Genomic DNA, 25,694 nt, shown 5'->3' with positions numbered 1-25,694 from the left:
GGGAGTCTTCTCCCGTCAAAGCCACCTCTCAAAGCACTTTATTTGATTCAGCGTCAAAACTTAAACGGATTTGTGTCACCACTCACCACAAAGTTTGCCACACTCCTCTCTTTGGAGGCAGCAGCACAGAGAATGCCAAATTACTTCTCCTCCTTGTCCTCTTTGCAAACCTCAGTATCCCAAACAGGCCGCTCTGTCAAACTGTTTCATCAAGTTAGCTCACTGTATCTCTGTAGCAGTTGATGGGAGAAACAGTATCCTGGCTTTGTCCCTCTCTTGTCTATGTGCGGAGCAGCAACAGCTAACCCACCTCTCTAGTTCTACTAGAGTTATGTAACTTTAATCTCTATTTCTAAAGTTATAGAGTTCAACAGTTATATAGTTCTACAGCCAGCTCCACTGTCTTCTGAAATAATATCTATAAGTTCTATATGTTCATAGAAAAGTTCTGCTGACCTGCGGTAGCTCTACACATGTTCTGTTCTGCATTCATTGTAGTTGTAGTTCTGTATGCTCTGTTCTGGTCAAAGCCTGGTCTGCATAGCAGTGAATACTCCTGCAGCTGCTTAGTGCCAGCTCTTCAAAGATACTTCTGTATATGATCACATTGACATAGATCCAAGCGAATTATGCCAAAGACTTCCTATGGAATCAGTTACTGTAATGCCAATGGAATTATTCAGAAATACAAGTACTTTTTATAATAAATATATAATTTGACAGTATGGCGCATGAGTTAGCTTTAAGGAATATTCTCTGTTAGTACTCTGTCTAAGCAGGTGCTGCTGATGCTCCCTCATTCCTTCACTCTTTGAAAAAAGGGTTCCAAAAGGGTTCTTCGGCTGTCCCCATATGAGAATCCTTTTTGGCTCAAGGTAGAACCCTCTTGGGTTCCATGTCTACATGGAGGGTTCTACATGGAACCCAAAAGGGTTCTGCCTGGAACCAAAAGGGTTCTACCTGACACCCAAAAGGTGTCTTCAAATGGTTCTTCTATGGTACAGCCAAAGAACCTTTTTAGGTTCTAGATCGCACAATTTTTTTCTAAGAATGTTATGAATTATACAGGGAGAAACTCAGAGGGTCTTGAGCATTTGTCATCTCTCTTTAATCTTCAACTCACCACAACAATCAGCAATCAGCAAAGTGATTCAAGGAGGTAGGTAGTGCACGGCCTCATAGTATTGAAATGTTCTCTCTGTTTGTCTGTTCACCCTTCTGTCTCTATGTCTGTTTGCTCAAAGTCTTTAATGTCACCGTGGGTTCTCATATAATATAGATGAAGGGAGGTTGAGGGGAGTAGAGCAATGTGCATGTCTGTGCGCACATGCAAGCAGAGTTGAGCCAATCCTCACATATTTGGGCAAATCCAAGGGCCCTAAAGTGTTTATTTAATTAGGCAAGTCAGTTAAGAACAAATTCTTATTTTCAATGACAGCCTAGGAACAGTGGGTTAACTGCCTTGTTCAGGGGCGGAACAACAGATTTCTACCTTATCGGCTTGGGGATTCGATCTTGCAACCTTTTGGTTACTAGTCCAATGCTCTAACCACTAGGGTACCTGCCACCCCATGTGTTAGTTGATAAAGTTGTTCTTCTTACCTAGTTAATTACTGTAGACTTAAGCTATTGACATCACCTACTAGCTAGATCAATTAACATTGTTTTTTCTCATAGTAATATTAAATGCTCACAAAAAAACTCCCTTAACTAATGTTGTTTATAGCTTTAAAATTAGGATCCTATACCTTAAGTATTTGGTGATGGTAGTTATCTCGCTAACTAACTATTGTCTTTCTTTTCCTTTTATTATTATTTCAGAGAAAGCAGGTACACCATCTTAAGAAGTATGGAGAACTGACAGCAAACACACTGAAGAGAAAACATGCCCCTGACACTCCCTCCACCATCAAGCAGAACACATTACTGAAGACAGTGTCTCAAAAATCCATTGGCAAAGCTGTGGTGAAGTATGTGGTCCAAGGTCTCCAACCATTTGTTGTTGTAGAACAAAAACCGTTCAGAGAATTTGTGCAGGATCTGCAGCCTAACTCAAAGATAATATCAAGGCCCACACTGCGCTCCAGGATTGATGAAGCATCCAAGGAAATGAAGAAGAAGGTGACTGAGGCCATGAGAGGAGTTGACCACATTGCCACCACCACCGACTGCGGGTCTGCAAGAAGACAGAGTTTCATTGGTGTTACAGCCCATTGGATAGACCCTGACAGTCTCAACAGATGCTCTGCATCCCTGGCCTGTGAACAGTTGAGGATCGCACACCTTTGATGTGTTGGCAGGTGCCCTAAATGACACCCATTCTGAGTTTGAAATCCGGAGTAAGATTGTAAGAACAATAACAGACAATGGCTCTAACTTCTTGAAAGCTTTCCAAGTTTATGGAGCAGATGAAAAATTACGAGGCAGTGGGTGGTGGGGGTGAAGCAGCTTAGCCAGGACAGGACGATGGTGAAGAGGAACAAGAGGAGAGTGAAGAAGTGAAGTTTGTTGATGTGGTAACGATCCTGAATGAAGGTGATGGTTTTGAGTACCAGCTGCCAAAGCACCAGCGTTGTGCTTGCCACCTACTCAACTTAGTATCTAAAGGCAATTCCCTAAAAGCAACATCCAGTGAGGCTTACAGAAAAGTGTCCTGTTCAACATTTGGCAAGTGCCAGGCACTTTGGAACAAACGCGGGAGATCCACACTCGCAGCTGAAACCGTTGAAGATACTTGTGACCTCCAGCTGCTGCGCCTGAACGCTACAAGTTGAAACTCCTGGTTCATGGATGTAGAAGGACTCCTGAGGATCGTCAAAGACAAAGGAGAGGCGGCCATCAGAGTTCTCTGCACAGACTTCAAGGTTCCAATGTAAGTAAGGATTATGTATTATTTTATCATAATGTAAGGTCTTGAATATAGTCTAAATATGTTGACTAATAACTGATTCACATATTGTAGCCATATACTATCATTTAGTCAACTACTCATTGATTGCTGTTGTTAAATCAGGTGAAATGGTTAGTGGTCCCCTTTGTAGGATAGGAAACACATTAGTCTTATTATTAGTGTTTTTATTTCTCTGGTTCAATCCAGCTGAACTCGCCTTCCTCACAGAGTATGTTGCCACAATGAGCCCAGTCGTAAAGGTCATCAACGTCCTGCAGGCTGAAACCAATGTCCAGATGGGGTGGCTACTTCCTACTATCAACCTAGTGATCACAAAACTTGACCCAATCAAATTGTCCCTGAAGTACTGTAAGCCTCTGGATGTGCTACAACTGGGACTGAAGAAACGATTCAGCCACATGTTTCAAGACCCTGAGCTGATCGCAGCTGCAATCCTTCTCCCCAAATTCACAACAGCGTGGACAAAGGATGACACCACCATCAGAATGGGTAAGACAAAATGTGGTTAATTAACAATATTTTATTATTCATAAACAACTTTTGTATAGTGTACATTTTGACACTTCATAGATTTGAGAACCAGCCATTTGAACTACAATCCTGACTTTGTGGTTCAGTCCAATGGGTAGCCTACTTAACCCTGTTGCTTGATTTACAGTTGAAGTCGGAAGTTTATATACACCTTTGCCAAATACAGTTTTTCACAATTCCTGACATTTAATCCTAGTAAAAACTCCCTATCTTAGGTCAGTTAGAATCACCACTTTATTTTAAGAATGTGAAATGTCAGAATAATAGTAGAGAGAATGATTTATTTCAGCTTTTATGTCTTTCATCCCATTCGCAGTGGGTCATAAGTTTACATACACTCAATTAGTATTTGGTAGCATTGCCTTTACATTTTTTAATTTGGGTCAACTGTTTTGGGTAGCCTTCCACAAGCTTCCCACAAAAACTTGGGTGAATTTTGGCCAATTCCTCCTGACAGAGCTGGTGTAACTCAGTCAGGTTTGTAGGCCTCTTTGCTCGCACATGCTTTTTCAGTTTTGCAAACATTTTCTATGGGATTGAGGTCAGGGCTTTGTGATGGCAACTCCAATACCTTGACTTTGTTGTCCTTAAGCCATATTGCCACAAATTGGGAAGTATGCTTGGGGTCATTGTCCATTTGGAAGACCCATTTGCGACCAAGCTTGAACTTCCTGACTGATGTCTTGTGATGTTGCTTCAATATATCCACATAATTTTCCTACCTCATGATGCCATCTATTTTGTGAAGTGCACCAGTCCCTCCTGCAGCAAAGCACCCCCACAACATGACGCTGCCACCCCTGTGCTTACGGTTGGGATGGTGTTCTTCGGCTTGCAAGCCTCCCCCTTTTTCCTACAAACTTAACGATGGTCATTATGGCCAAACAGTTCTATTTTTGTTTCATCAGACCAGAGGATATTTCTCCAAAAAGTACAATCTTTGTCCCCATGTGCAGTTGCAAACCGTAGTCTGGCTTTTTTGTGGTGGTTTTGGAGCAGTGGCTTCTTCCTTGCTGAGCGGCCTTTCAGGTTATGTCAATATAGGACTAGTTTTACTGTGGATATAGATACTTTTGTGCCTGTTTTCTCCAGCATCTTCACAAGGCCCTGTTGTTCTGGGATTGATTTGCACTTTTCACCCCAAAGTACGTTCATCTCTAGGAAACAATGCGTCTCTTTCCTGAGCGGTATGACGGCTGCGTGGTCCCATGGTGTTTATACTTGCGTACTATTGTTTGTACAGATGAACGTGGTACCTTCAGGCATTTGGAAATTGCCCCTAAGGATGTACCATACTTGTGGAGGTCTACAATTATTTTTCTGAGGTCTTGGCTGATTTCTTTAGATTTTCCCATGATGTCAAGCAAAGAGGCAGTGAGTTTGAAGCTAGGCCTTGAAATACATCCACAGGTACACCTCCAATTGATTCAAATGATGTCAACTATCCTATCAGATGCTTCTAAAACCAACATTTTCTGGAATTTTCCAAGCTGTTTAAAGGCACAGTCAACTTAGTGTATGTAAACTTCTGACCCACTGGAATTGTGATACAGTGAATTATAAGTTAAATAATCTGTCTGTAAACAATAGTTGGAAAAATGACTTGTGTCATGCACAAAGTAGATGTCCTAACCGACTTGCCAGAACTATAGTTTGTTAACAAGAAATTTGTGGAGTGGTTGAAAAACAAGTTTTAATGACTCCAACCTAAGTGTATGTAAACTTCCGACTTCAACTGTATATAGATGGGGGATGGATTAATGTAGGCTCACTAAAAACATAACTGTATGATTTCTATTGTCATCTCCCTTGTATTTCAGGAATGGACTACATCAAGGACCACATGGAAGAATCCTTGCTGCAGCTAGGTGATGGCGCAAGTTCATCAGATGAGACTGTAAGACTTACCTTTCAGAAAAACTCAAGCTCAAATAAAATAAAAGGTCTGGCTGTTTTGCTTTTTGGATTTGTGGCTCTTACGTTTCATACTTTTACTTTTGAAACTTAAGTACATTTAATATCAGGTACTTCAAGACTTTTACTCAAGTAGTATTCTAATGGGTGACTTTTACTTGAGTCATTTTCCAGTAAGGTATCTTTACTGTTACTCAATTATGGCTTTTGGGTACTTTTTCCACCACTGTGCACACGTGCGTGCATGTGGGGGTGGTGGTGGGTGGGGTGGGTGGGTTATGTTTTTAGAAGCTCTCCACAACGTTCGGAAGCATTCCACTTGGAGAGGAGCACATGGAAACAATCCCAGCAGCACTTGAGCCTTCTTTTTAGGCGCCAGGCAGCTGCATGTGGGGGGGGGGGGGATATATAGCGATACATAAAATATATGATTATTGTGGCACTTGATAGGATGTTTCTCCAGGCATTGTAAATATCTGTTGATCTGTGCAGACCTACACACAACCTGTGTCTCTCAAACATGCACATTTTGTATCTCAAGGTTGTGCGACGTTCTATATTGCCAGAATAGAATAGATTAGATATTTCTTTATTGTCTATTTTTGACAAATATTTGAATGGAAAAAAATGCACTGCAATAGGAAGAACATATACATACAAATTCATTAAAAAAGCAAGACATTTTTTTACAGTTTAAGGACTTTTACCCCATAACTAACCTTCCACAGAGTTGGATTATTTTCCAGAGAAAGCATAGAGCCACAAGTTGATTATCCATTTTATACCATGGCTATACTTTAACATATTTGCCGCTAGAAACGTGTTCAACATCCACTGAAGTAGCTAAAACGTTTACTAGATAGCGACAGTAGTTGCCTTGGTAACCAAACAGACTTGCTAGTTTAGCTAACCAAATCATCGTCCTAGCTTGCTATTATGAAAATCGAATTCAACAATGGTTTCAATTAGACTTTTGCTTTCAAAAGCAGCTCAAACTTAAAACATGTATGAATGAGCCATAGCCATTGAATTCTAACGTGCAAATATACTGTGCGTAATTGTCACGACTTCCACCGAAGTCCGTTCCTCTCCTTGTTCGGGCGGCGTTCGATGGTCGACGTCACCAGTCTTCTAGACATCGTCAATCCACCTTTCATTTTCCATTTGTTTTGTCTTGTTTTCCCACACACCTGGTTTACATTTCCCTCATTACTTATCGTGTATTTTACCCTCTGTTCTGTGTGTGAAATTGTTTGTTGTAAGTGCACACTTTGACTGGTGCGCGACGGGTTTTGTACCCATATTTTGTATTTCTGGATGCCGTTGGTTTTGATAATTAAACTGCTCCGGTTATTACCCAGTTCTGCTCTCCTGCATCTGACTTCCCTGCCACCAGTTACGCACCCCTTACAGTTGTAGAGAATTATACAACAGGTGGGTCTAATCCTGAATGCTGATGCGTTAAAAATGCATTCCAGCCGGTGTCTATTCCACACATTACCAGTGGCTAAATCTATGACGTTAAAATGCATATTTACTCTGTTCCATCTGACTGTGCAATCCACTGTCTCATCAGCCCAGCCAGGCAATTTATAAACTTGATCGCCACTATAAAAAGCATGTAGACATTATCTCACATTTCTTTTAGACTGACATTTAGTTTTCAACAGCATAGATTTGTATAAACCTTGCTGTCTGTCTCTCCGACGTTCGCAACATTGTTTCAATATTCAAATTCGATCTCCAGCTGTCCCATAGTAATGAACATGTCAGAAGTCAGGCAGGCAGGCAGCGTTTCTCAGCCAGTCGAAATCATGAATGAGCTTGCATAATTTTTATGAATATGTACAAAGAAATGTCAATTGAAAAAAGGTCAAACGAAACCAAGTACAGCTAGTTTGCAGTCTTTCCAGCTTCAGTTTGAAGTGATTGTGTTAGCTGTGTTGTTGGCTAGCTCCTCTGAACAACAGTGTCCTCACGAGTGAGCGCAATTTCTATGCAAGGCGAAATTGCGCCTCATTAGCTCATTGTTATAGATGTATCCAAATAAATGTCAGCAGAAAACAGCTTATGCAAATGCAGCTACTTTGCTGTTATTCTGGCTGCACTTTTTGACGCGAGGTTAAATTAGCCATAGTTGGCTAGCTAGCAAGCAAGGGATAAGAACGTTGCCAGCCAGTATGCAATGAAACATTTAGAACGAACGACTGGGTCACGTCCATAGATACAGAACAAAAAGACTGAACGACTGAGTCATGTCTCTGACAACCGAACCGATAGAATGAACGACCAACTGGCTTGGGTATTATATCTTGTGGAAGGATGAAATAGTATGAATACATTAATCAAAAGAATGTTTTTAATGAAAATATGTCAATCGTTATTTGATTATGGTAACACATTGTATTGAAGTGATAATGCTCTTGAAGCCAGTGTTTGGAGGATATATTGGCACGGTTTGGCAACACCCATGCCAATATATCCTCCAAACACCGGGTTCTCTGGCATTATCACTTAAATAATGCACGCTCTAGAATGCCATTCCTTCAAGCCAATTAGAAATTAGTATTCAACAATGCCATGGTATAAAGGTTTATAAATGCTTCCCTCAACTGCCACAAAATGAAATCAAGTCACGAGTCATGAGAACGCTTAGAGAATGCTCATCGACCAAAAACAGGGTGATCGAAGCTGAGCTTTCAGGATCCGGACGGAGACGCTCCTCCAGCCAAACCAAACTGACTGATTTCAACTAAAGGCAGGCAGGGGATGTGGAGACAGACAAGACAAGTATCTGATATCCCTGGCAATAGCATCCGACTTTACCTTCTCTCCCTGAACGAAAATCCAGTGGAAACATTAGGTCCCAAGGTGAACATTCTGGCTATTGATCAGGAGAGCACAAAGAAAGAGTTGCTTGGATTATGAGCTGCAAATTGCACGATATTCCCTATATAGTACATACAGGCCTTAGTCAAAAGCATTGCACTATATAGGGAATAGGGTTCCATTTGGGACATTGACACAGAACAAACCTCCTGGCCTCCTTATTTTAGAGCATTAGGCTAAGTCTCTGGCAAGCAGCCATCTGGAGAGCTATGTAAAAACACAGTCCAATTCCTCTGATTACAGTGTAATTAGCGATGCAATCATAGTGGTTCAAGAACCGCAGTTATTTCCAAACACCTGAGGTCATAAGATTTGGCGCGGATATGATGAAGCTTATTAGCCAGTAAACTCATACAGGCATGTCTACATCATGAATGATTCCCAAACAGGCATGACCGACTGCCACAGCGTTCAACAGACTGATCACTGAGAGTAGATCATAAACTATATCAAACATGAACTTAGAGCTGAATGGAGAGAGTGAGAAGGAAAGGGAAGAGTGGATCAAGGAAAATAGCTGTTAGTTAGTTAGATAGTCCGTCTGCCCGTTCGTTAGTTAAATTATAGTGTTCTTTGACCACACGTATAGGTCACCTAATTCTCAGATGGCCATAGAACACATCCTCTACCTCAGGAACAAAGACCAAACTTTGATATCAAGGGATGCTGGGTCAAGATAAAAAAATGTACGACTTTTGCTATTGTGGGTCCTGTAAAACACAGCAAATTTAGACAATTTTTTATGTGTGACACAGAGCGTGGGCGCTTAACGCTGTCTTATCCTCACCTCTCGCTCTCTACATCATGTCAACCACCCTGATGCTCTGGTCCTACTGGTTTTTGTGTGTGATTTAACAGCAGAGGGAGATTGTTTAGCTGATTGGTCATCATAGCGTGCTAAGAGAGAGAGAGAGAGAGAGAGAGATGCAACCTGCCAAGAGAAGACGGAGTGGAGTCTACAGAGCTCAGGCCTGGGGCAGGTAACGTGGCCCCATGTAGTTCACACGCGATGGGACCTTTAGAGCAGTGCAGCTCTATGCTTGCTGCTAGACTCTGCAGAATGTGTGAAGTATTCTACACAGTGGCCAGCAGGTTGTCTCTAAAATGATGCTAGTGGAGTGGTGTGCAGCCCTCTGATAGATTTGTTTTTCTGTGATTGTGAATGGGTTTCACAGTCTGTATTGTTGGGACCAAGACTGCAGAAACACTACAACATAGAAAAGGATCCCATCTTGCCTGCTCTCTGTAATCTCACAACAAGTGAAGTTCTGTGTCTGAGGCTCAATCGTCAAGTTACATTGGTGCAGGTTTGCTAAGGGGTTTGACAGTCTATGCTAAGTCACCAGTGCTAACTAAACCTGCTAGGCAGTCCACTCAGAACAGTGACAGGTTGACTGTCCTGAAAACAGTGCTAACAGTACAGTGTATATTATGGAGGAGCTGAGGCAGCTGGGGGGCTATGCATACTTTAATGAGTCCTTTCACGGCTGAGAGACCAAGTGTGACTAGAACCTAAGCCAAGCACAACCACCTCACCTCAAAGGACCACACACAGACAGGCCAGGCATGACACGCTAACTACTAAATTATAATAGCCCTTTTGATCACACTGTTGATGAGAGGAGAATGTATAAACATAGTTTGGAAATGGGGTGGGAGTGTAAAAGGGTACTATTTGGGAATCTGTTCATAGCCATACAGGCTTTGTGGCTTGTTGCTTTCCCTATTGCTTTCGCCAGTCTGAGCATAACACCTACTTTATGTTAAAAGACCCATGACAATGTTTTTAAATATAGAATAAATTCGGCAAAATACTGTATTATGTTACTGTATGGAAAAAAGCTGTATGGACATTCCTTTTTTACAAGATCATAAAATGAGATCAGTATATGCCTGTCAAAGTGTGAGGAAATGAAATAACATTTTTACAACAAAGATATATCATCACTAAGGAGGCTACTACACCGGCTCAAACTCTGAGACAGCCGATAGGGAGGAGGTCAGAGACCTGGCAGTGTGGTGCCAGGATAACAACCTCTCCATCAACGTGAGGAAGACAAACGAGATGATCGTGGACTACAGGAAAAGGAGGGCCGAGCATGCCCCCATTCTCATTGACGGGACTGTAGTGGAGCAGGTTGAGAGCTTTAAGTTCCTTGGTGTCCACATCACCAACGAACTATCATTGTCCAAACACACCAAGACAGTCGTGAATAGGGCACGACAACGCCTATTTGGCATGGGTCCTCAGATCCTCCAAAAGTTCTACAGCTGCACCGTCAAGAGCATTCTGACCGGTTGCATCACCGCCTGGTATGGTAACTTCTTGGCCTCCGACTGCAAGGCACTACAGCGGATAGTGCGTACAGCCCAGTACATTACTGGGGCCAAGCTTCTTGCTATCCAGGACCTCTATACCAGGCGGTGTCAGAGGAAGGCCCTAAAAATGGCCAAAGACTGCAGCCACACTAGTCGTAGACTGTTCACTCTGCTACCACATGGCAAGCGGTACCGGAGCACCTAGTCTAGTGCCAGGCTCTTAATAACAGCTTCTACCTCCAAGCCATAAGACTCCGGGAACAGCTAATCAAATGGCTACCCGGACTATTTGTATGCATAGTCACTTTACCTCTGCCTACATGTACATATTACCTCAATTACCTCAACTAAACTGTGCCCCTGCACATTGACTCTGTACCAGTACCCCCTGTATGTAGCCTCGTTACTGTTATTTTATTGTTTCTTTTTTTAATTTCTTTTTTTACTTCAGTTTATTTGAGTAAATACTTTCTTAACACTTATTTGTCTTAACAAGGAACCGCCCCTTTAAAAAAATAAAAAATTCACCTAAAATGACATACCCAAATCTAGCTGCCTGTAGCTCAGGCCCTGAAGCAAGTATATGCATATTCTTGGTACCATTTGAAAGGAAATTACTTTGAAGTTTGTGGAAATGTGAAAGGAATGTAGGAGAATATAACACAATAGATCTGGTAAAAGATAATAAGAAGAAAAAGCCAACCGTTCTTTTGTATTTTTTTGTACCATCATCTTTGAGAAATGCAAGAGAAAGGCCATAATATATTATTCCAGCCCAAGTGCAATTTAGATTTTGGCCACTAGATGGCAGAAGTGTATGTGCAACGTTTTAGACTGATCCATTGAATCATTGCATTTCTGTTCAAAATGTTGTATCAAGACTGCTCAAATGTTCCTAATTTGTTTATTAATAACTTAAAATTAAAACTGCATTGTTGGTTAAGGGCTTGATTTGTGCCTTTCACCCTGCTCTCTTGTGTTTGTTCTACAGCAGTGTTGGTAATGCTAACATAATACAACATTAACATGCCATCACTATCAAGGTCAACTCTGGTGAGGGGGGTGGACGCGCACACGCACGCATGCACACACACACACACACACACACACACACACACACACACACACACACACACACACACACACACACACACACACACACACACACACACACACACACACACACACACACACACACACACACACACACACACTGCTAAACAGAACAATCTTTTAATTATGTCTTAATTATGTCTGCAGAAAGACAGGAATGAACGTGTCTGTGAGCTCACGATACTATAAGCAAAGAGACTCAATATGTCGGTTTGAAACTGAGAGGCATTGACGGGGGTCATTTCTCCCTGCGTACATCAGAACACACACCAGGGGGTCTTCATTGCCCTGAAAGCATACACAAATACTGCTTGAAACTGGTTTATTTCCTTATCCAGTGTGGGTTTATCTCCCCCACTAAGCCAGAACCTGACTCTAGATTTAAACTAAAATAATAAATATAAAAGGGCCTGCCAAGATGTGAAAGGTTACTGTAGCCCTTGCTGCATCTGGATCAGGAGACTGCTCCCCATCGTTCCTGTGGTGAACACTGGGTGGTCTGCCTTGCCTTACTACAGACAATGGTACTGTTCTGGTGTGCATGTCCAAGACAAGTAACTGAACTGGGGATGTTGCTTAGCTGTTCCATATGAGATACTCTCTAAGCTGCATATCCCCAGAGCACTGTGTCAGTGCAGCCATTCACAAATAATTTGGAAAAACAAACACCTTTAGAGATAATTCCCCTCGTGAGAAATCAACATTTCCAGCCACAATGACGGAGGGATGTTGAGAATGAAAGATAGAGGAAGATAAATAGTGAAGAGTCATTTTTATGTAAGTACACAAACTGTCCCTCCCTGTGGCAGGGTGGAGGGGGACAGGTGACTGTTCTGTCGATGACAGGAAAGGGCTGAGTGTCCTGGCACTGCTCTGACAGCTGGGACACCAGTGTCACCTTCCACAAGCCTCCGATTGACAAATCCAGACTAACATTACAGCCAGAGAGGAAAAACAAAACCCCAGCAATGGGGGCAGACAAACAGGCAACAAACACCATGTCAACCCAGCATTCCTGGTTCCTGGTGGGAGGACATTGGACTGGACTGATGACCATCGTAGTGGTGTATACTAGCATACTATGCGCTACCCCAGTAAATAGAAATAGGGTGCCATTTGGGGCCCAGTCCCAGTCTACATTTAAGATGCTACTCCTAGAGTTAACAGCCTGTGGGACTGGCTGGGCCTGTTACATTTGGATTCATTTTGGTCACCCTCCAAGAGTTTAATGTTATGCTCATAGGAAGCCAAGAGAGGGTGAGAGCGGAAAAAGTGCAAACCTATCGCCAGCATATTCAAATTGCAAGTATAGCCAGGCCAAAGGTTTGTGCACACGCTGATTAAATAAACGTTACATATCCCTATTACCTCCCTACCGGTTGAGGAGTGACTGTAATGTTAATGACATGGAGGTGCTACATTACATAGAATGCTATACAGATGTAAGATTTTAATTTGAGCCAGTTTGCTACAGCAGGAAGATAATCCTGCAGCAACAGGAAATGTGAATTATGGGGATTATAATTAATTAACATTTTTGTTGGGGTGATACATTTTTCGTAAGGGAAAATCAAATCGAACATTTCAGAGTGGAAATTGCAAACTTCAGAAGCCTTTTAAAAACTAAAATACACTACAAGTTTGACATTTCCTGCATTGTGTCATTGTCGTGTGTGTAGGTGGCAGGGAAGTCAGGCGCAGGAGAAACCAACTTGGTGGAACTGGAGTAGTTTAATTATTCTAAAACAGACTCCAAAAAAACAACACTACATAAAAATAAACATGGGTAAACATACCCGTCGCACACCTATACAAATACACGAACACATAACCACAAACAATCTCCGACAAGGACATGAGGGGAAACAGAGGGTTAAATACACAGCATGTAATTAATGGGATTGGAACCAGGTGTGTAGGAAGGCAAGACAAAACCAATGGAAAATGAATCAATGATGGCTAGAAGACCGGTGACGTCGACCGCCGAGCACCACCCGAACAAGGAGGGGCATCAACTTTGGCAGAAGTCGTGACACATTGCAGGAAAATTCTCCTGCAACAGGGTGATCAAGTGAAGATCCTACATCTGTAGAATATGAGAATACTTCATAGGTGCTATATAGAATACTACTAAGATACTACATTAGTGCTACATAGAATACTCACTCCACTGTATCCTCCCAGCTGCACCAGTGATGCTGGTCAAGTTCCTCCATGTCCAGTCTGAATTTCCCCAGGCAGAACTCCTCGATGGCGTACTCATAGGTCCCGCCACAAGCCATCACCGACACAGACTGGCATGCTGGGGAGTAGAGGGAGGACAGGGTCAGAACAGAGATGTACTGTAGACCAACACAGCATAACCAACTGAGGGAACAGAGAGAGAGAGGACAGAGGGTTAGAACAGAGATGTAGTGTAGAGTCTCAGATAAATGTCATGTTTTTTATCTTTAACTACATGGTAGTCTCACGCCATAGACTTCCAACTCAATAGCCTGGGGATAATCACATGGTACGGGTCTGAGCCAGTGTAGCTCTCATTCACAGATGTTTCACATTGATGAGCAGAGGTATGGGGATCTATCAGTTCTATATTAAATAGAGGATACTGTTTAACATTTTATCTCTGAGATCCAACAGAGCTCTGGAAAGATCTCACCTGACAGTACTGACAGGTTAAAACCTCATACCTGGAGTTCCTGTAGAAAATTCTCTGGCTTTGAGAGGCTTTCTAAGTGCTGTCTACACTACACCATGTGGTAGCAGTTTCTCACTGTTTGACAAGGCTGACTGGACTGGGAGATTGCTTTAAACTGTTAAAAGGGCACAAACACGCTCTCAACTCCAAAGAGCAGAGCATCACAGAGCATCACTGCCCCAGGGCTCAGAGCTGAGAAAAGCACTCTGTGTTAGAGATATCAAATCAGATCAAATGTATTTGTCACATGCGCCCGAATACAACAGTGCTGTGAAATGTGAAATGCTTACTTACAAGCCCTTAACCAACAATGCATTTCTAGAAATAGAGTTAATAAAATATTTGCTAAATAAACTAAAGTGAAAAATAAAATAAAAAGTAACATAATAAGATTACATAACAATAACGAGGCTACAGGGGGTACCGGTACCACGTCAATGTGCAGGGGTACAGGTTAGTAGTAGTAATTTGTACATTTAGGTAGGTGTAAAGTGACTATGCATAGATAATAAACAGTGAGTAGCAGCAGTGTAAAAATAAAGGGGGGGGGGGGGGGGGTCAATGAAAATAGTCTGGTTGTCCGTTTGATTAATTGTTCAGCAGTCTTATGGCTTGGGGATAGATGCTGTTAAGGAGCCTTTAGGTCCTAGACTTGGAGCTCCTGTACCGCTTGCTGTGCGGTAGCAGAGAGAACAGTCTATGACTAGGGTGGCTGGGATCTTTGACCATTTTTTGGGCCTTCCTCTGACACAGCCTAGTATATAGGTCCTGGATGACAGGAAGCTTGGCCTCAGTGATGTACTGGGCCGTACGCACTACCCTCTGTAGCGCCTTACGGTCGGATACTGAGCAGTTTCCATTGCAGGCGGTGATGCAACCGGTCAGGATGCTCTCGATGGTGCAGCTGTAGAACTTTTGGAGGATCTGAGGACCCATGCCAAATCTTTTCAGTCTCCTGAGGGGGAAAAGGTGTTGTTGTGCCCTCTTCACAACTGTCTTGGTATGTTTGGACCATGATAGTTTGTTGGTGATATGGACACCAAGGAACTTGAAACTCTCGACCCGCTCCACTACAGCCCAATGTTAATGAGGTCCTGTTCGGCCCTCATTTTCCTGTAATCCACGATCATCTCCTTTGTCTTGCTCACACTGAGGGAGAGGTTGTTGTCCTGGCACCACACTGCCAGGTCTCTGACCTCCTCCCTATAGGTGGTCTCATCGTTGTCGGTGAACAGGCAGTGTTGTGTCGTCAGCAGTGTTGTGTCGTCAGCAAACTTAATGATGGTGTTGGAGTCATGCTTGGCCTCACAGTTGTGGGTGAACAGGGAGTACAGGAGGGGAGTAAGGTAGGGGAGGAATTTACAAGTTGGCCAGTTCAGGGTCAGCCCAAACTGAACCTCTGAGAGGAGTAGAAACAAAGGGAGGAATCGTAGTGCAAAAAGATGGCTTTTGGCTAAAAATATTAATTAGGTCTCCCAAGTACTCCTTCATGACACACTGTTAGCTGGCCAGTTCACAGAAGACTGTGTCTCTCGCTCTCTCCCTTAGGTTAATGCCAAGAGTGTGCAAGGCTGTCATCAAGGCAAAAGGTGGCTACTTTGAAGAATCTCAAATATAACATTTGTTTAACACTTTTTTGGTTACTACATGATTCCATATGTGTTATTTCATAGTTTTGATGTCTTCACTATTAGTCTACAATGTAGAAAATTGTAAAAATAAAGAAACCCTTGAATGAGTAGGTGTGTCCAAAATTTTGACTGGTACTGTAAGTAAAATTCATTATGGAAACGTCTATATGAGCAAATATTAATATAATAACCATCATATCAAAGTAAACTTGGGAGTCACACGATGATATGTTGTGTGGTACTCCCACTACGACTCGGGAAACCATGCAGTTTATTAGGCTACAGATGAAATCATTTATGTTGAACTTCACAGGGTGGTGAAAGTGCACGGTTATCATGAAGCTCCTTTCCAATCAGACATGCTGATCAATACTTGACTGCCATTTGACAAATAAAACATATTTTTACTCTTATCGATAATAAACTCAACATGTAGACTAGCCTACCCGCATAGCCTAACCGCACTGTTGGCTAGAGCGCACGTGCCAAGACCAGAGTAGACACATTTGCTATTTACCACAAAATGCGATGGAAACACATTGAACTTTAGATTTTTATTCAGTACATGAAAACTGAAGCGAATAAGTACATTTTGTGTGAACTACACTGCATACAAATTTGTTCCTTTAAATTCCCGCAGCTAATGGTGAAAAGCATTGACAGAAGATGGAGGTACAGACAGCAGTGCGCGGAGCTGGTATAGCATAGTCTGTACAGAAGAAAGGAATAAGAAAGAATAATTGAGGGAGAGTAAGAGTGGAGAGAGAGCGAACAACAGACTTATCTAATTAACTCTGACAGAATGGGATTACCTTTTCAAATGGCTTTTGACGGTTTGACTCGCCAGCCAACTCTATTATCACATCTTTTTCTTCTCTCTCTATCTCTCCCTCTATCTTCTTCCCCCCATCTCGCCCTTCCTCTCTCTCCCCCTCGCTCGCTCGCTCTCTCCCTTCCTTCCTTCCTCCCTCTCTCCATCTCTACCTGTCTCTACCTACAGGGCTTTCAGAAAGTATTCACACTCCTTGACTTATTCCACATTTTGTTGTGTTATAGCCTGAATTCAAAATGCATTAAATATTTTTTTTTCTCCATCCATCTACACACAATACCCCATAATGACAAAGTGAACTCATTGAATGGATGTTCTAGGAAGAACAGTGTTCTACAGATGTAGGATTTTAATTTAAGCCAGTTTTCTACAGCAGGAAAATCATTCTGCAGCAACATACAACTTTAATTATTAAGTGGATTATAATGAATGGAATTTGTTTCAGGGTTGATACATTTTTTGTTAGGGCAAATAAAGTCTGACATTATAAAGTGGAAATTACAAACTTTAGAAGCCTTTTTAAACCTTTGTAACGGGTTTCGTCGGAAGGAGTGGACCAAAGCGCAGCGTGGTAAGTGTTCATGATTTTTTTTTATTTTAAAAACACTAAAAAATAACATACGGGAAAAAGGAAAGCACACAGTTCTGTCAGGTACAGATAACAAAACAGAAAACAACTACCCACAAACACAGGTGGGAAAAGGCTGCCTAAGTATGATTCCCAATCAGAGACAACGATAGACAGCTGCCTCTGATTGGGAACCCTACTCAGCCAACACAAAGAAATAGATAACATAGAATGCCCACCCCACATCACACCCTGACCTAATCAAAATGAGAAATAAAACAGCTCTCTAAGGTCAGGGCGTGACAGTACCCCCCCCCCCAAAGGTGCGGACTCCCGGCCGCAAACCTGAACCTATAGGGGAGGGTCCGGGTGGGCATCTACACTTGGTGGTGGCGCCGGTTCGGGGCGTAGCCCCCGCTCCGCCAGCTGATCCCTCTGCTTTTCTGTCACCAGACCGTGGATCGTCGCCGAAGGAACCGGACCGTGGATCATCGCCCGAGGTTCTGGACTGCAGACCGCCGCTGGAGACTCCTGACTGCGGGACCGCCGCTGAAGACTCCGGACTGCGGGACCGCCGCTGAAGACTCCGGACTGCGGGACCGCCGCTGAAGACTCCGGACTGCGGGACTGCCGCTGAAGACTCCGGATTGCGGGACCGCCGCTGGAGGCTCCGGACTGGAGGACGTCGCTGCAGGCTCCGCACCATGGATCATCGCTGGAGGCTTCTTGCCATGGATCATTACTGGAGGCTCCGGGCCATGGATCATCACTGGAGGCTTCGTGCCATGGATTATCACTGGAGGCTCCGGGCCATGGATTATCACTGGAGGCTTCGTGCCATGGATCATCACTACAGGCTCTGGGCCATGGATCACCACTGGAGGCGTCGTGCCATGGATTATCACTGGAGGCTTCGGACCATGGATCATCACCGGAGGCTTCGTACGTGGAGCCGGAACAGGTCTCACCGGACTGGGGAGACGCACTGGAGACCGGGTGCGCAGGGCTGGCACAGGATATACTGGCCGTGGACGCCCACTGGAGGTCTGAAGCATAGGGCTGGCACAACCCATCCTGGCTGGATGCTTACTTTAGCCCGGCAAGTTCGGGGCGCTGGCACAGGACGAACTGGGCTGTGAAGGCGCACTGGCGACACAGTGCGTAGAGCTGGTGCAGGATATACTGGGCCGTGGAGGCGCACTGGAGGTCTGGAGCATAGGGCTGGCACAACCCGTCCTGGCTGGATGCTCAGTTTAGCCCGGCAAGTGCGGGCGCTGGCACAGGACGAACTGGGCTGTGAAGGCGTACTGCCGACACAGTGCGTAGAGCTGGTGCAGGATATCCTGGACCGAGGAGGCGTACTGGAGACCAGGAGCGCTGAGCCGGCACAATCCATCCTGGCTGAACGCCCATTCTAGCACGGCAAATGCGGGGCGCAGGCACAGAGCGCACCGGGCTATGAATGCGCACTGGAGATATAGTGCGCATCACAGCATAACACGGTGCCCAACTGGTCACATGCTCCCCACGGTAAGCACGGGGAGTTGGCTCAGGTCTCAACCCTGACTCTGCCAATCTCCCCGTGTGCCCCCAAAATCTTGGGGGGGGCTGCCTCTCGTGCTTCCGTCGCTGCCGTGCTAGTTCCTCGTATCGTCGCCGTTCTGCTTTCGCTGCTTCAATCTCCTCCGTCGGACAGCGATACTCCCCGGCCAGCCTCCAGGGTCCTTTCCCATCCAGGATTTCCTCCCAAGTCCATTGGTCCTGACCACGCTGCTTGGTCATTTGGTGGTGGGTAGTTCTGTAACGGGTTTCGTCGGAAGGAGTGGACCAAAGCGCAGCGTGGTAAGTGTTCATGATTTTATTCTCCAAAAAAACACTCAAACAAAATAACATATGGGAAAAACGAAAGCACACAGTTCTGTCAGGTACAGATAACAAAACAGAAAACAACTACCAACAAACACATGTGGGAAATGGCTGCCTAAGTATGATTCCCAATCAGAGACAACGATAGACAGTTGCCTCTGATTGGGGACCCTACTCTGCCAACACAAAGAAATAAATAACATTGAATGCCCACCCCACATCACACCCTGACCTAACCAAAATGAGAAATAAAACGGCTCTCTAAGGTCAGGGCGTGACAACTTTGAATTCACTACAAGTTTGAAAGAACACATCTGTAAGAACACATAGAACATCTGTCTGTGGAAGGCATGGCCATGAGAGAGACACAAGGTCTTCCTTCTTCACCTCTAACTATTAAGACGAACAGAAAAATGTCTCAACATGGATTGCTCTTTTATATAAGAACAGACCCTGCTGGCAGCTAACTTACACTGTAGTGTAAGACTCAGAAATCGGTGAATAAGGAGTGTGTTAAATCTGTGTATGGCAACAAATATCAAATCTCATCCATCCTCTTCCTCTGACCCAGACCTTTTGATTTCTTCAAAGCCTATTGCATATTCAAAGGCTTCAGTATGCGCACCGCATATAGAGGCACCAGAATTGATCAAAACTATTACATCGTTGAGTGCAACGCTTCTTGCATTTTATCTGTGTTGGTACTTTGCCAAGGGAGGATGCATGCCTACGAAATAAAAATGTAAACAGGAAAATATTTTTTCTCATAAAAAATCCAAGCTGAGATTTGTGAAAGAGACTTGAGGAGAGATTGGAGAAAGAAGAAATGGAGGAGCAACGAACATCTGATTCACTCATACACAAAAGATTAGAGTAGAAGAAAAGGTTTTGGAATAAAACTTCTTATATTAGCCAACATTGTTCATTTCTACTCAGTGTCTTCAAGGAAAACGTCCTGTGCTGTTTTCAATTTGGTGGCAGATAAGCTTCATAGGTAAACATTCATTCACAATCAAACCCTCTGTGCGCAATCAACCCCATCTATCCAATATGGTATCCTTTACTAATTGATGGAGATGACACGCATTGTTGAAATACAAACATTTGGTGGATGTTGGCAAAACACAAACTTAGACTGTCAAGTGAAATTTGCCAACCTTTCAGCAACTTGGAAAACATTTACTGTATCACTGGAAATAAACTCCTGCACTAAGAGAAGGGGAAAGTCAGAGCACTTAAAACATTTTCAGTGAACATTCCCTGTCCATAAGTAGTTCAACTTCCAATGTCCACAGCTGTGTAGATCAATGAATCAATGAATGAATCAATCAATCAAATGTATTTATACAGCCCTTCTTACATCAGCTGATGTCACAAAGTGCTGTACAGGAACCCAGCCTAAAACCCCAAACAGCAAGCATTGCGGGTGTAGAAGCACGGAGATAAAGGATAGCTCCACTCAGGAGGAGACCAAGGCAATCCAGAGTTGATGTTTTGCTTTAGTTAATGAACCATCATTCCTATGCACTGCCTACTAACCTCTGGTCCTCTGATTGATAAAGAGCTTCTCTCTGTACCTGTCCTCTACCCCAACCATGGTCACCAATCCTTCCTGTCCCCTTCTGTGTGATTGTGAAGTGATTTTAGGGGAATTCTGAATTCCATTTAACACAAGTCTGGATGGCTTTAAAGCTACCAGAACGTCTATCACTCTCAGTCCTTAGGGGGTTTATAACACTGGTATGATGATAGGGATAAAGTGTAGGCTTAGAGTAAGGTAATATTACCCACAGTAACAACAGCCTGCGCCTACTTCATGCAGAAGTTGTCTGACTGTCAGTGTGTCCTGTCTCTTCTACATCACCCTGAGGCTACCCAGGGAGAATAGGACCTGGGCATTGCAGTAAGGTGCACAGAGACCCATGTGCTTAGAATGTGTAACCTGAACCTGAAGAGGAGAGCCTTGCTGCATCTCAAATGGAACCCTATTCCCTATATAGTGCACTACTTTTGGGCGCTGGTCAAATTGGGACGCATTCCAGCTATAACTCTGTCCTTAATATGACTGGGACTTTAATGAATCATTGAGGGGAACATAATGTTCGTGGGTCTTTGAATGTGTCGCGCTCCAGAGAGTCATTTTCGCCCGCGGTGAGTTTCTCAGACATATTGTGCACTTACACTGGAGAGGAGCTAGGAGAGAGACATGTTAAGTCTGTGTGTCTCTCTTCAGCCAGAGCTTCCTGAAGTGCCCTAAGAGGGTAGTGAAATGACCGAATACAGCTGGGCTGGCCAGTCAGTGCAGATGGATGACTCTTTTTACTGCACTGATAAAGCCGTAGAACGTTTTCAGTAGTGCATTACCCTTACGAAAAAAACAAGAATTTTAACACGTTAATAAGTGTTCCAAAAATACATGTTTTCATGTGATCTTATGTGAAGTTAATGTGATATGTGTGAACATCTTAAGCAACATGTGATGACATGAGACTACACGTGAAAATATGATCATATGTGAAGTGTTCCAAAAACAGGTTCTCACATGATTTCACACTTCAATTTCCAGAGGTGTGACCAAGTCACTATTTTAGAGTCACAAGCAAGTCTCAAGTCACAAGGTCTGAGTCAAAAGTTGAGTCCCAAGTAAAACGGGTCCAGTCTCAAGTCAAGTTCAAATTGTGCATTCTAAGAGCAAGTCAAGTAAAAAAAATATAGACATACAAAGACTTGTTCAACTACAAATCTTTGTCCATTTATTGAGACTACGAGACAAGCCATTTGAATAACAACACCAACCAAATCAAAACCAAATAAAATCTGTCTAACAAGAGCTGAACCAGGTACATATAAGCACTTGGCCCCTCCCAGGAACATGCAATTACCCAATTGGCAATTAAACCAAATAAAAGGGAATGTTACATTGGTACATTCGTCATAATCAAATCAATTGAAATCTAAATCAAATCAAATATTATTTGTCACATGCGTTGAATAAAACTGGTGTAAACTTTATTTACCATGAAATGCTTGTTACGAGTTTGTAAGTAATAGTAGTAACACAAGAGGAATAAAATAAATTAATAAGAATGGAGCTATATACAGGCAGTACCAGATCAATGTGGAGCTATATACAGGCAGTACCAGATCAATGTGGAGCTATATACAGGCAGTACCAGTACCAGATCAATGTGGAGCTATATACATGCAGTACCAGATCAATGTGAGGCTATTTACAGGCAGTACCAGATCAATGTGGAGCTATATACAGGCAGTACCAGTACCAGATCAATGTGGAGCTATATACAGTCAGTACCAGTACCAGATCAATGTGGAGCTATATACAGGCAGTACCAGTACCAGATCAATGTGGAGCTATGTACAGGGAGTACCCGTACCAGATCAATGTGGAGCTATATACAGGGAGTACCAATACCAGATCAATGTGGAGCTATATACAGGCAGTACCAGATCAATGTGGAGCTATATACAGGCAGTACCAGTACCAGATCAATGTGGAGCTATATACAGGGAGTACCAGTACCAGATCAATGTGGAGCTATATACAGGCAGTACCAGATCAATGTGGAGCTATATACAGGCAGTACCAGTACCAGATGAATGTGGAGCTATATACAGGGAGTACCAGTACCAGATCAATGTGGAGCTATATACAGGCAGTACCAGATCAATGTGGAGCTATATACAGGCAGTACCAGTACCAGATGAATGTGGAGCTATATACAGGGAGTACCAGTACCAGATCAATGTGGAGCTATATACAGGCAGTACCAGATCAATGTGGAGCTATATACAGGCAGTACCAGATCAATGTGGAGCTATATACAGGCAGTACCAGTACCAGATCAATGTGAAGCTATATACAGGCAGTACCAGATCAATGTGGAGCTATATACAGGCAGTACCAGTACCAGATCAATGTGGAGCTAGATCTAGGCAGTGCCAGATCAATGTGGAGCTATATACAGGCAATACCAGATCAATGTGAAGCTATATACAGGCAGTACCAGATCAATGTGGAGCTATATACAGGCAGTACCAGATCAATGTGGAGCTATATACAGGCAGTACCAGATCAATGTGGAGCTAGATCTAGGCAGTGCCAGATCAATGTGGAGCTGTGGAAAAGGGAAGTGGTCTGAATACTATCCGAATGCACAGTATTGGAAATATTCCCCACTATATCCCATTAAGAACTGCTTTACTTCCAAACAGACAGATGGGAACACCACTTCTGACTTAGAATTCATTTTTACATCCTTATATTTTATACAGCCAGTCAGAGACATTGAATAAGAGTAAGAGGGAGAGTATCTCTGGCTTGCTTAAAAATAAAAAATTGATCCCTAAAACTCTTACTATTAGTAGGCCAACATCTATTATTCATCAGGACTGCAATGTGTGGGATGCACATGAAATCATGCCTTTTTACCTCTCTCTCTTTCTCTCTATTTCTCTCTCTCTCCGCGCTCTTTAACAGTTACATAAAGCACACAAACAAGCCAGTGAATTTAAAAAGTGCAGAAAGCATGTACAGTACACAGGGCTTAAATGTACAGTACAGGATATCCACTGGTGCAATGGGAGACACGCTTCAATCAAATCAAATCAAATTTGATTGGTCACATACACATGGTTAGCAGGATGTTAATGCGAGTGTAGCGAAATGCTTGTGCTTCTAGTTCCAACAATGCAGTAATATCTAACAAGTAATCTAACAAATTCACAACAAATGTAAAGGGATAAATAAGAATATGTACATATAAATAAATGGATGAGCGATGGCTGTGCGGCATAGGCAAGATGCAGTAGATGGTATAGAATACAGTATATACATATGAGATGAGTAATGTAGGATATGTAAACATTATTAAAGTGTCGTTTTAAAGTGACTAGTGATACCTTTATTAAGTCCATTTATTGAAATAGCCAGGGATTTGAGTCTGTATGTTGGCAGCAGCCTCTCTATGTTAGTGATAGCTGTTTAACAGTCTGATGGCCTTGAGATAGAAGCTGTTTTTCAGTCTCTCGGTCCCAGCTTTGATGCACCTGTACTGACCTCACCTTCTGGATGATAGCGGGGTGAACAGGCAGTGGCTGGGGTGGGTGTTGTCCTTGATGATCTTTTTGGCCTTCCTGTGACACCAGGTGGTGTAGGTGTCCTGGAGGGCAGGTAGTTTGCCCCTGGTGATACGTTGTGCAGACCTCACTACCCTCTGGAGAGCCTTCCGGTTATGGGCGGTGCAGTTGCCATACCAGGCGGTGATACAGCCCGACAGGAAGCTCTTGATTGTGCATCTGGAAAAGTTTGCGAGTGTTTTAGGTGATGAGCCAAATTTCTTCAGCCTCCTGAGGTTTAAGAGGCGCTACTGTGCCTTCTTCACCACGCTGTCTGTGTGGGTGGACCATTTCAGTTTGTCCGTGACGTGTACACTGAGGAACTTAAAACTTTCCACCTTCTCCACTACTGTCCCGTCAATGTAGATAGGGGGCTGCTCCCTCTGCTGTTTCCTGAAGTCCACGATCATCTCCTTTGTTTTGTTGACGTTGAGTGAGAGGTTATTTTCCAGACACCACACGCCGAGGGCCCTCACCTCTTCCCTGTAGGCTGTCTCGTCGTTGTTGGTAATCAAGCCTACCACTGTAGTGTCGTCTGCAAACTTGATGATTGAGTTGGAAGCGTGCATGGCCACGCAGTCATGGGTGAACAGGGAGTACAGGAGAGGGCTGAGAATCCACCCTTGTGGGGCCTCAGTGTTGAGGATCAGCGGGGTGGAGATATTGTTTCCTACCTTCACCACCTGGGGGCGACACGTCAGAAAGTCCAGGACCCAGTTGCTCAGGGCGGGGTCAAGACCCAGGACCTCGAGCTTAATGATGAGTTTGGAGGGTACTATGGTGTTAAATGGTGAGCTTTAGTCAATGAACAGCATTCTTACATAGGTATTCCTCTTGTCCAGATGGGATAGGGCAGTGTGCACTTTCAGTTTTGCACGAATGCTGCCGTCAATCCACGGTTTTTGGTTAGGAAAGGTTTTAACCTGTTGGGGATAGGGGGCAGTATTTGCACGGCCGGATAAAAAAATGTACCCGATTTAATCTGGTTACTACTCCTGCCCAGTAACTAGAATATGCATATAATTATTGGCTTTGGATAGAAAACACCCTAAAGTTTCTAAAACTGTTTGAATGGTGTCTGTGACTATAACAGAACTCATATGGCAGGCAAAAACCTGAGAAGATTCTTTACAGGAAGTGCCCTGTCTGACCATTCCTTGAGCTTCTTGCCTCTGTTTATTGAAGACTGAGGATCTTTGCTGTAACGTGACACTTCCTACGGCTCCCATAGGCTCTCAGAAGGCGGGAAAAAGCTGGATGATGTAATTCCAGCCCCTGGCTGAAAC

At 43.4% G+C, this 25,694-nt stretch overlaps 1 protein-coding gene across 1 annotated transcript in view; it reads right to left on the bottom strand.

Moving 5' to 3' along the window:
- Window positions 1-25,694, bottom strand: part of LOC106586303 (receptor activity-modifying protein 1) — a 69,029-nt gene that overhangs the window by 12,974 nt on the left and 30,361 nt on the right. The window contains exon 2 of the mRNA XM_014173449.3: window positions 13,844-13,979. Coding sequence (XP_014028924.1) covers window positions 13,844-13,979 — 136 coding nt within the window. The remainder of the gene's footprint in view (window positions 1-13,843; window positions 13,980-25,694) is intronic.

The sequence above is a fragment of the Salmo salar genome, chromosome 25 (genome assembly GCF_965601325.2).
Source record: "Salmo salar chromosome 25, fSalSal1, whole genome shotgun sequence".
NCBI classification, from domain to species: Eukaryota; Metazoa; Chordata; class Actinopteri; order Salmoniformes; family Salmonidae; genus Salmo; species Salmo salar.
This window is presented reverse-complemented; position numbering and strand designations above follow the sequence as displayed.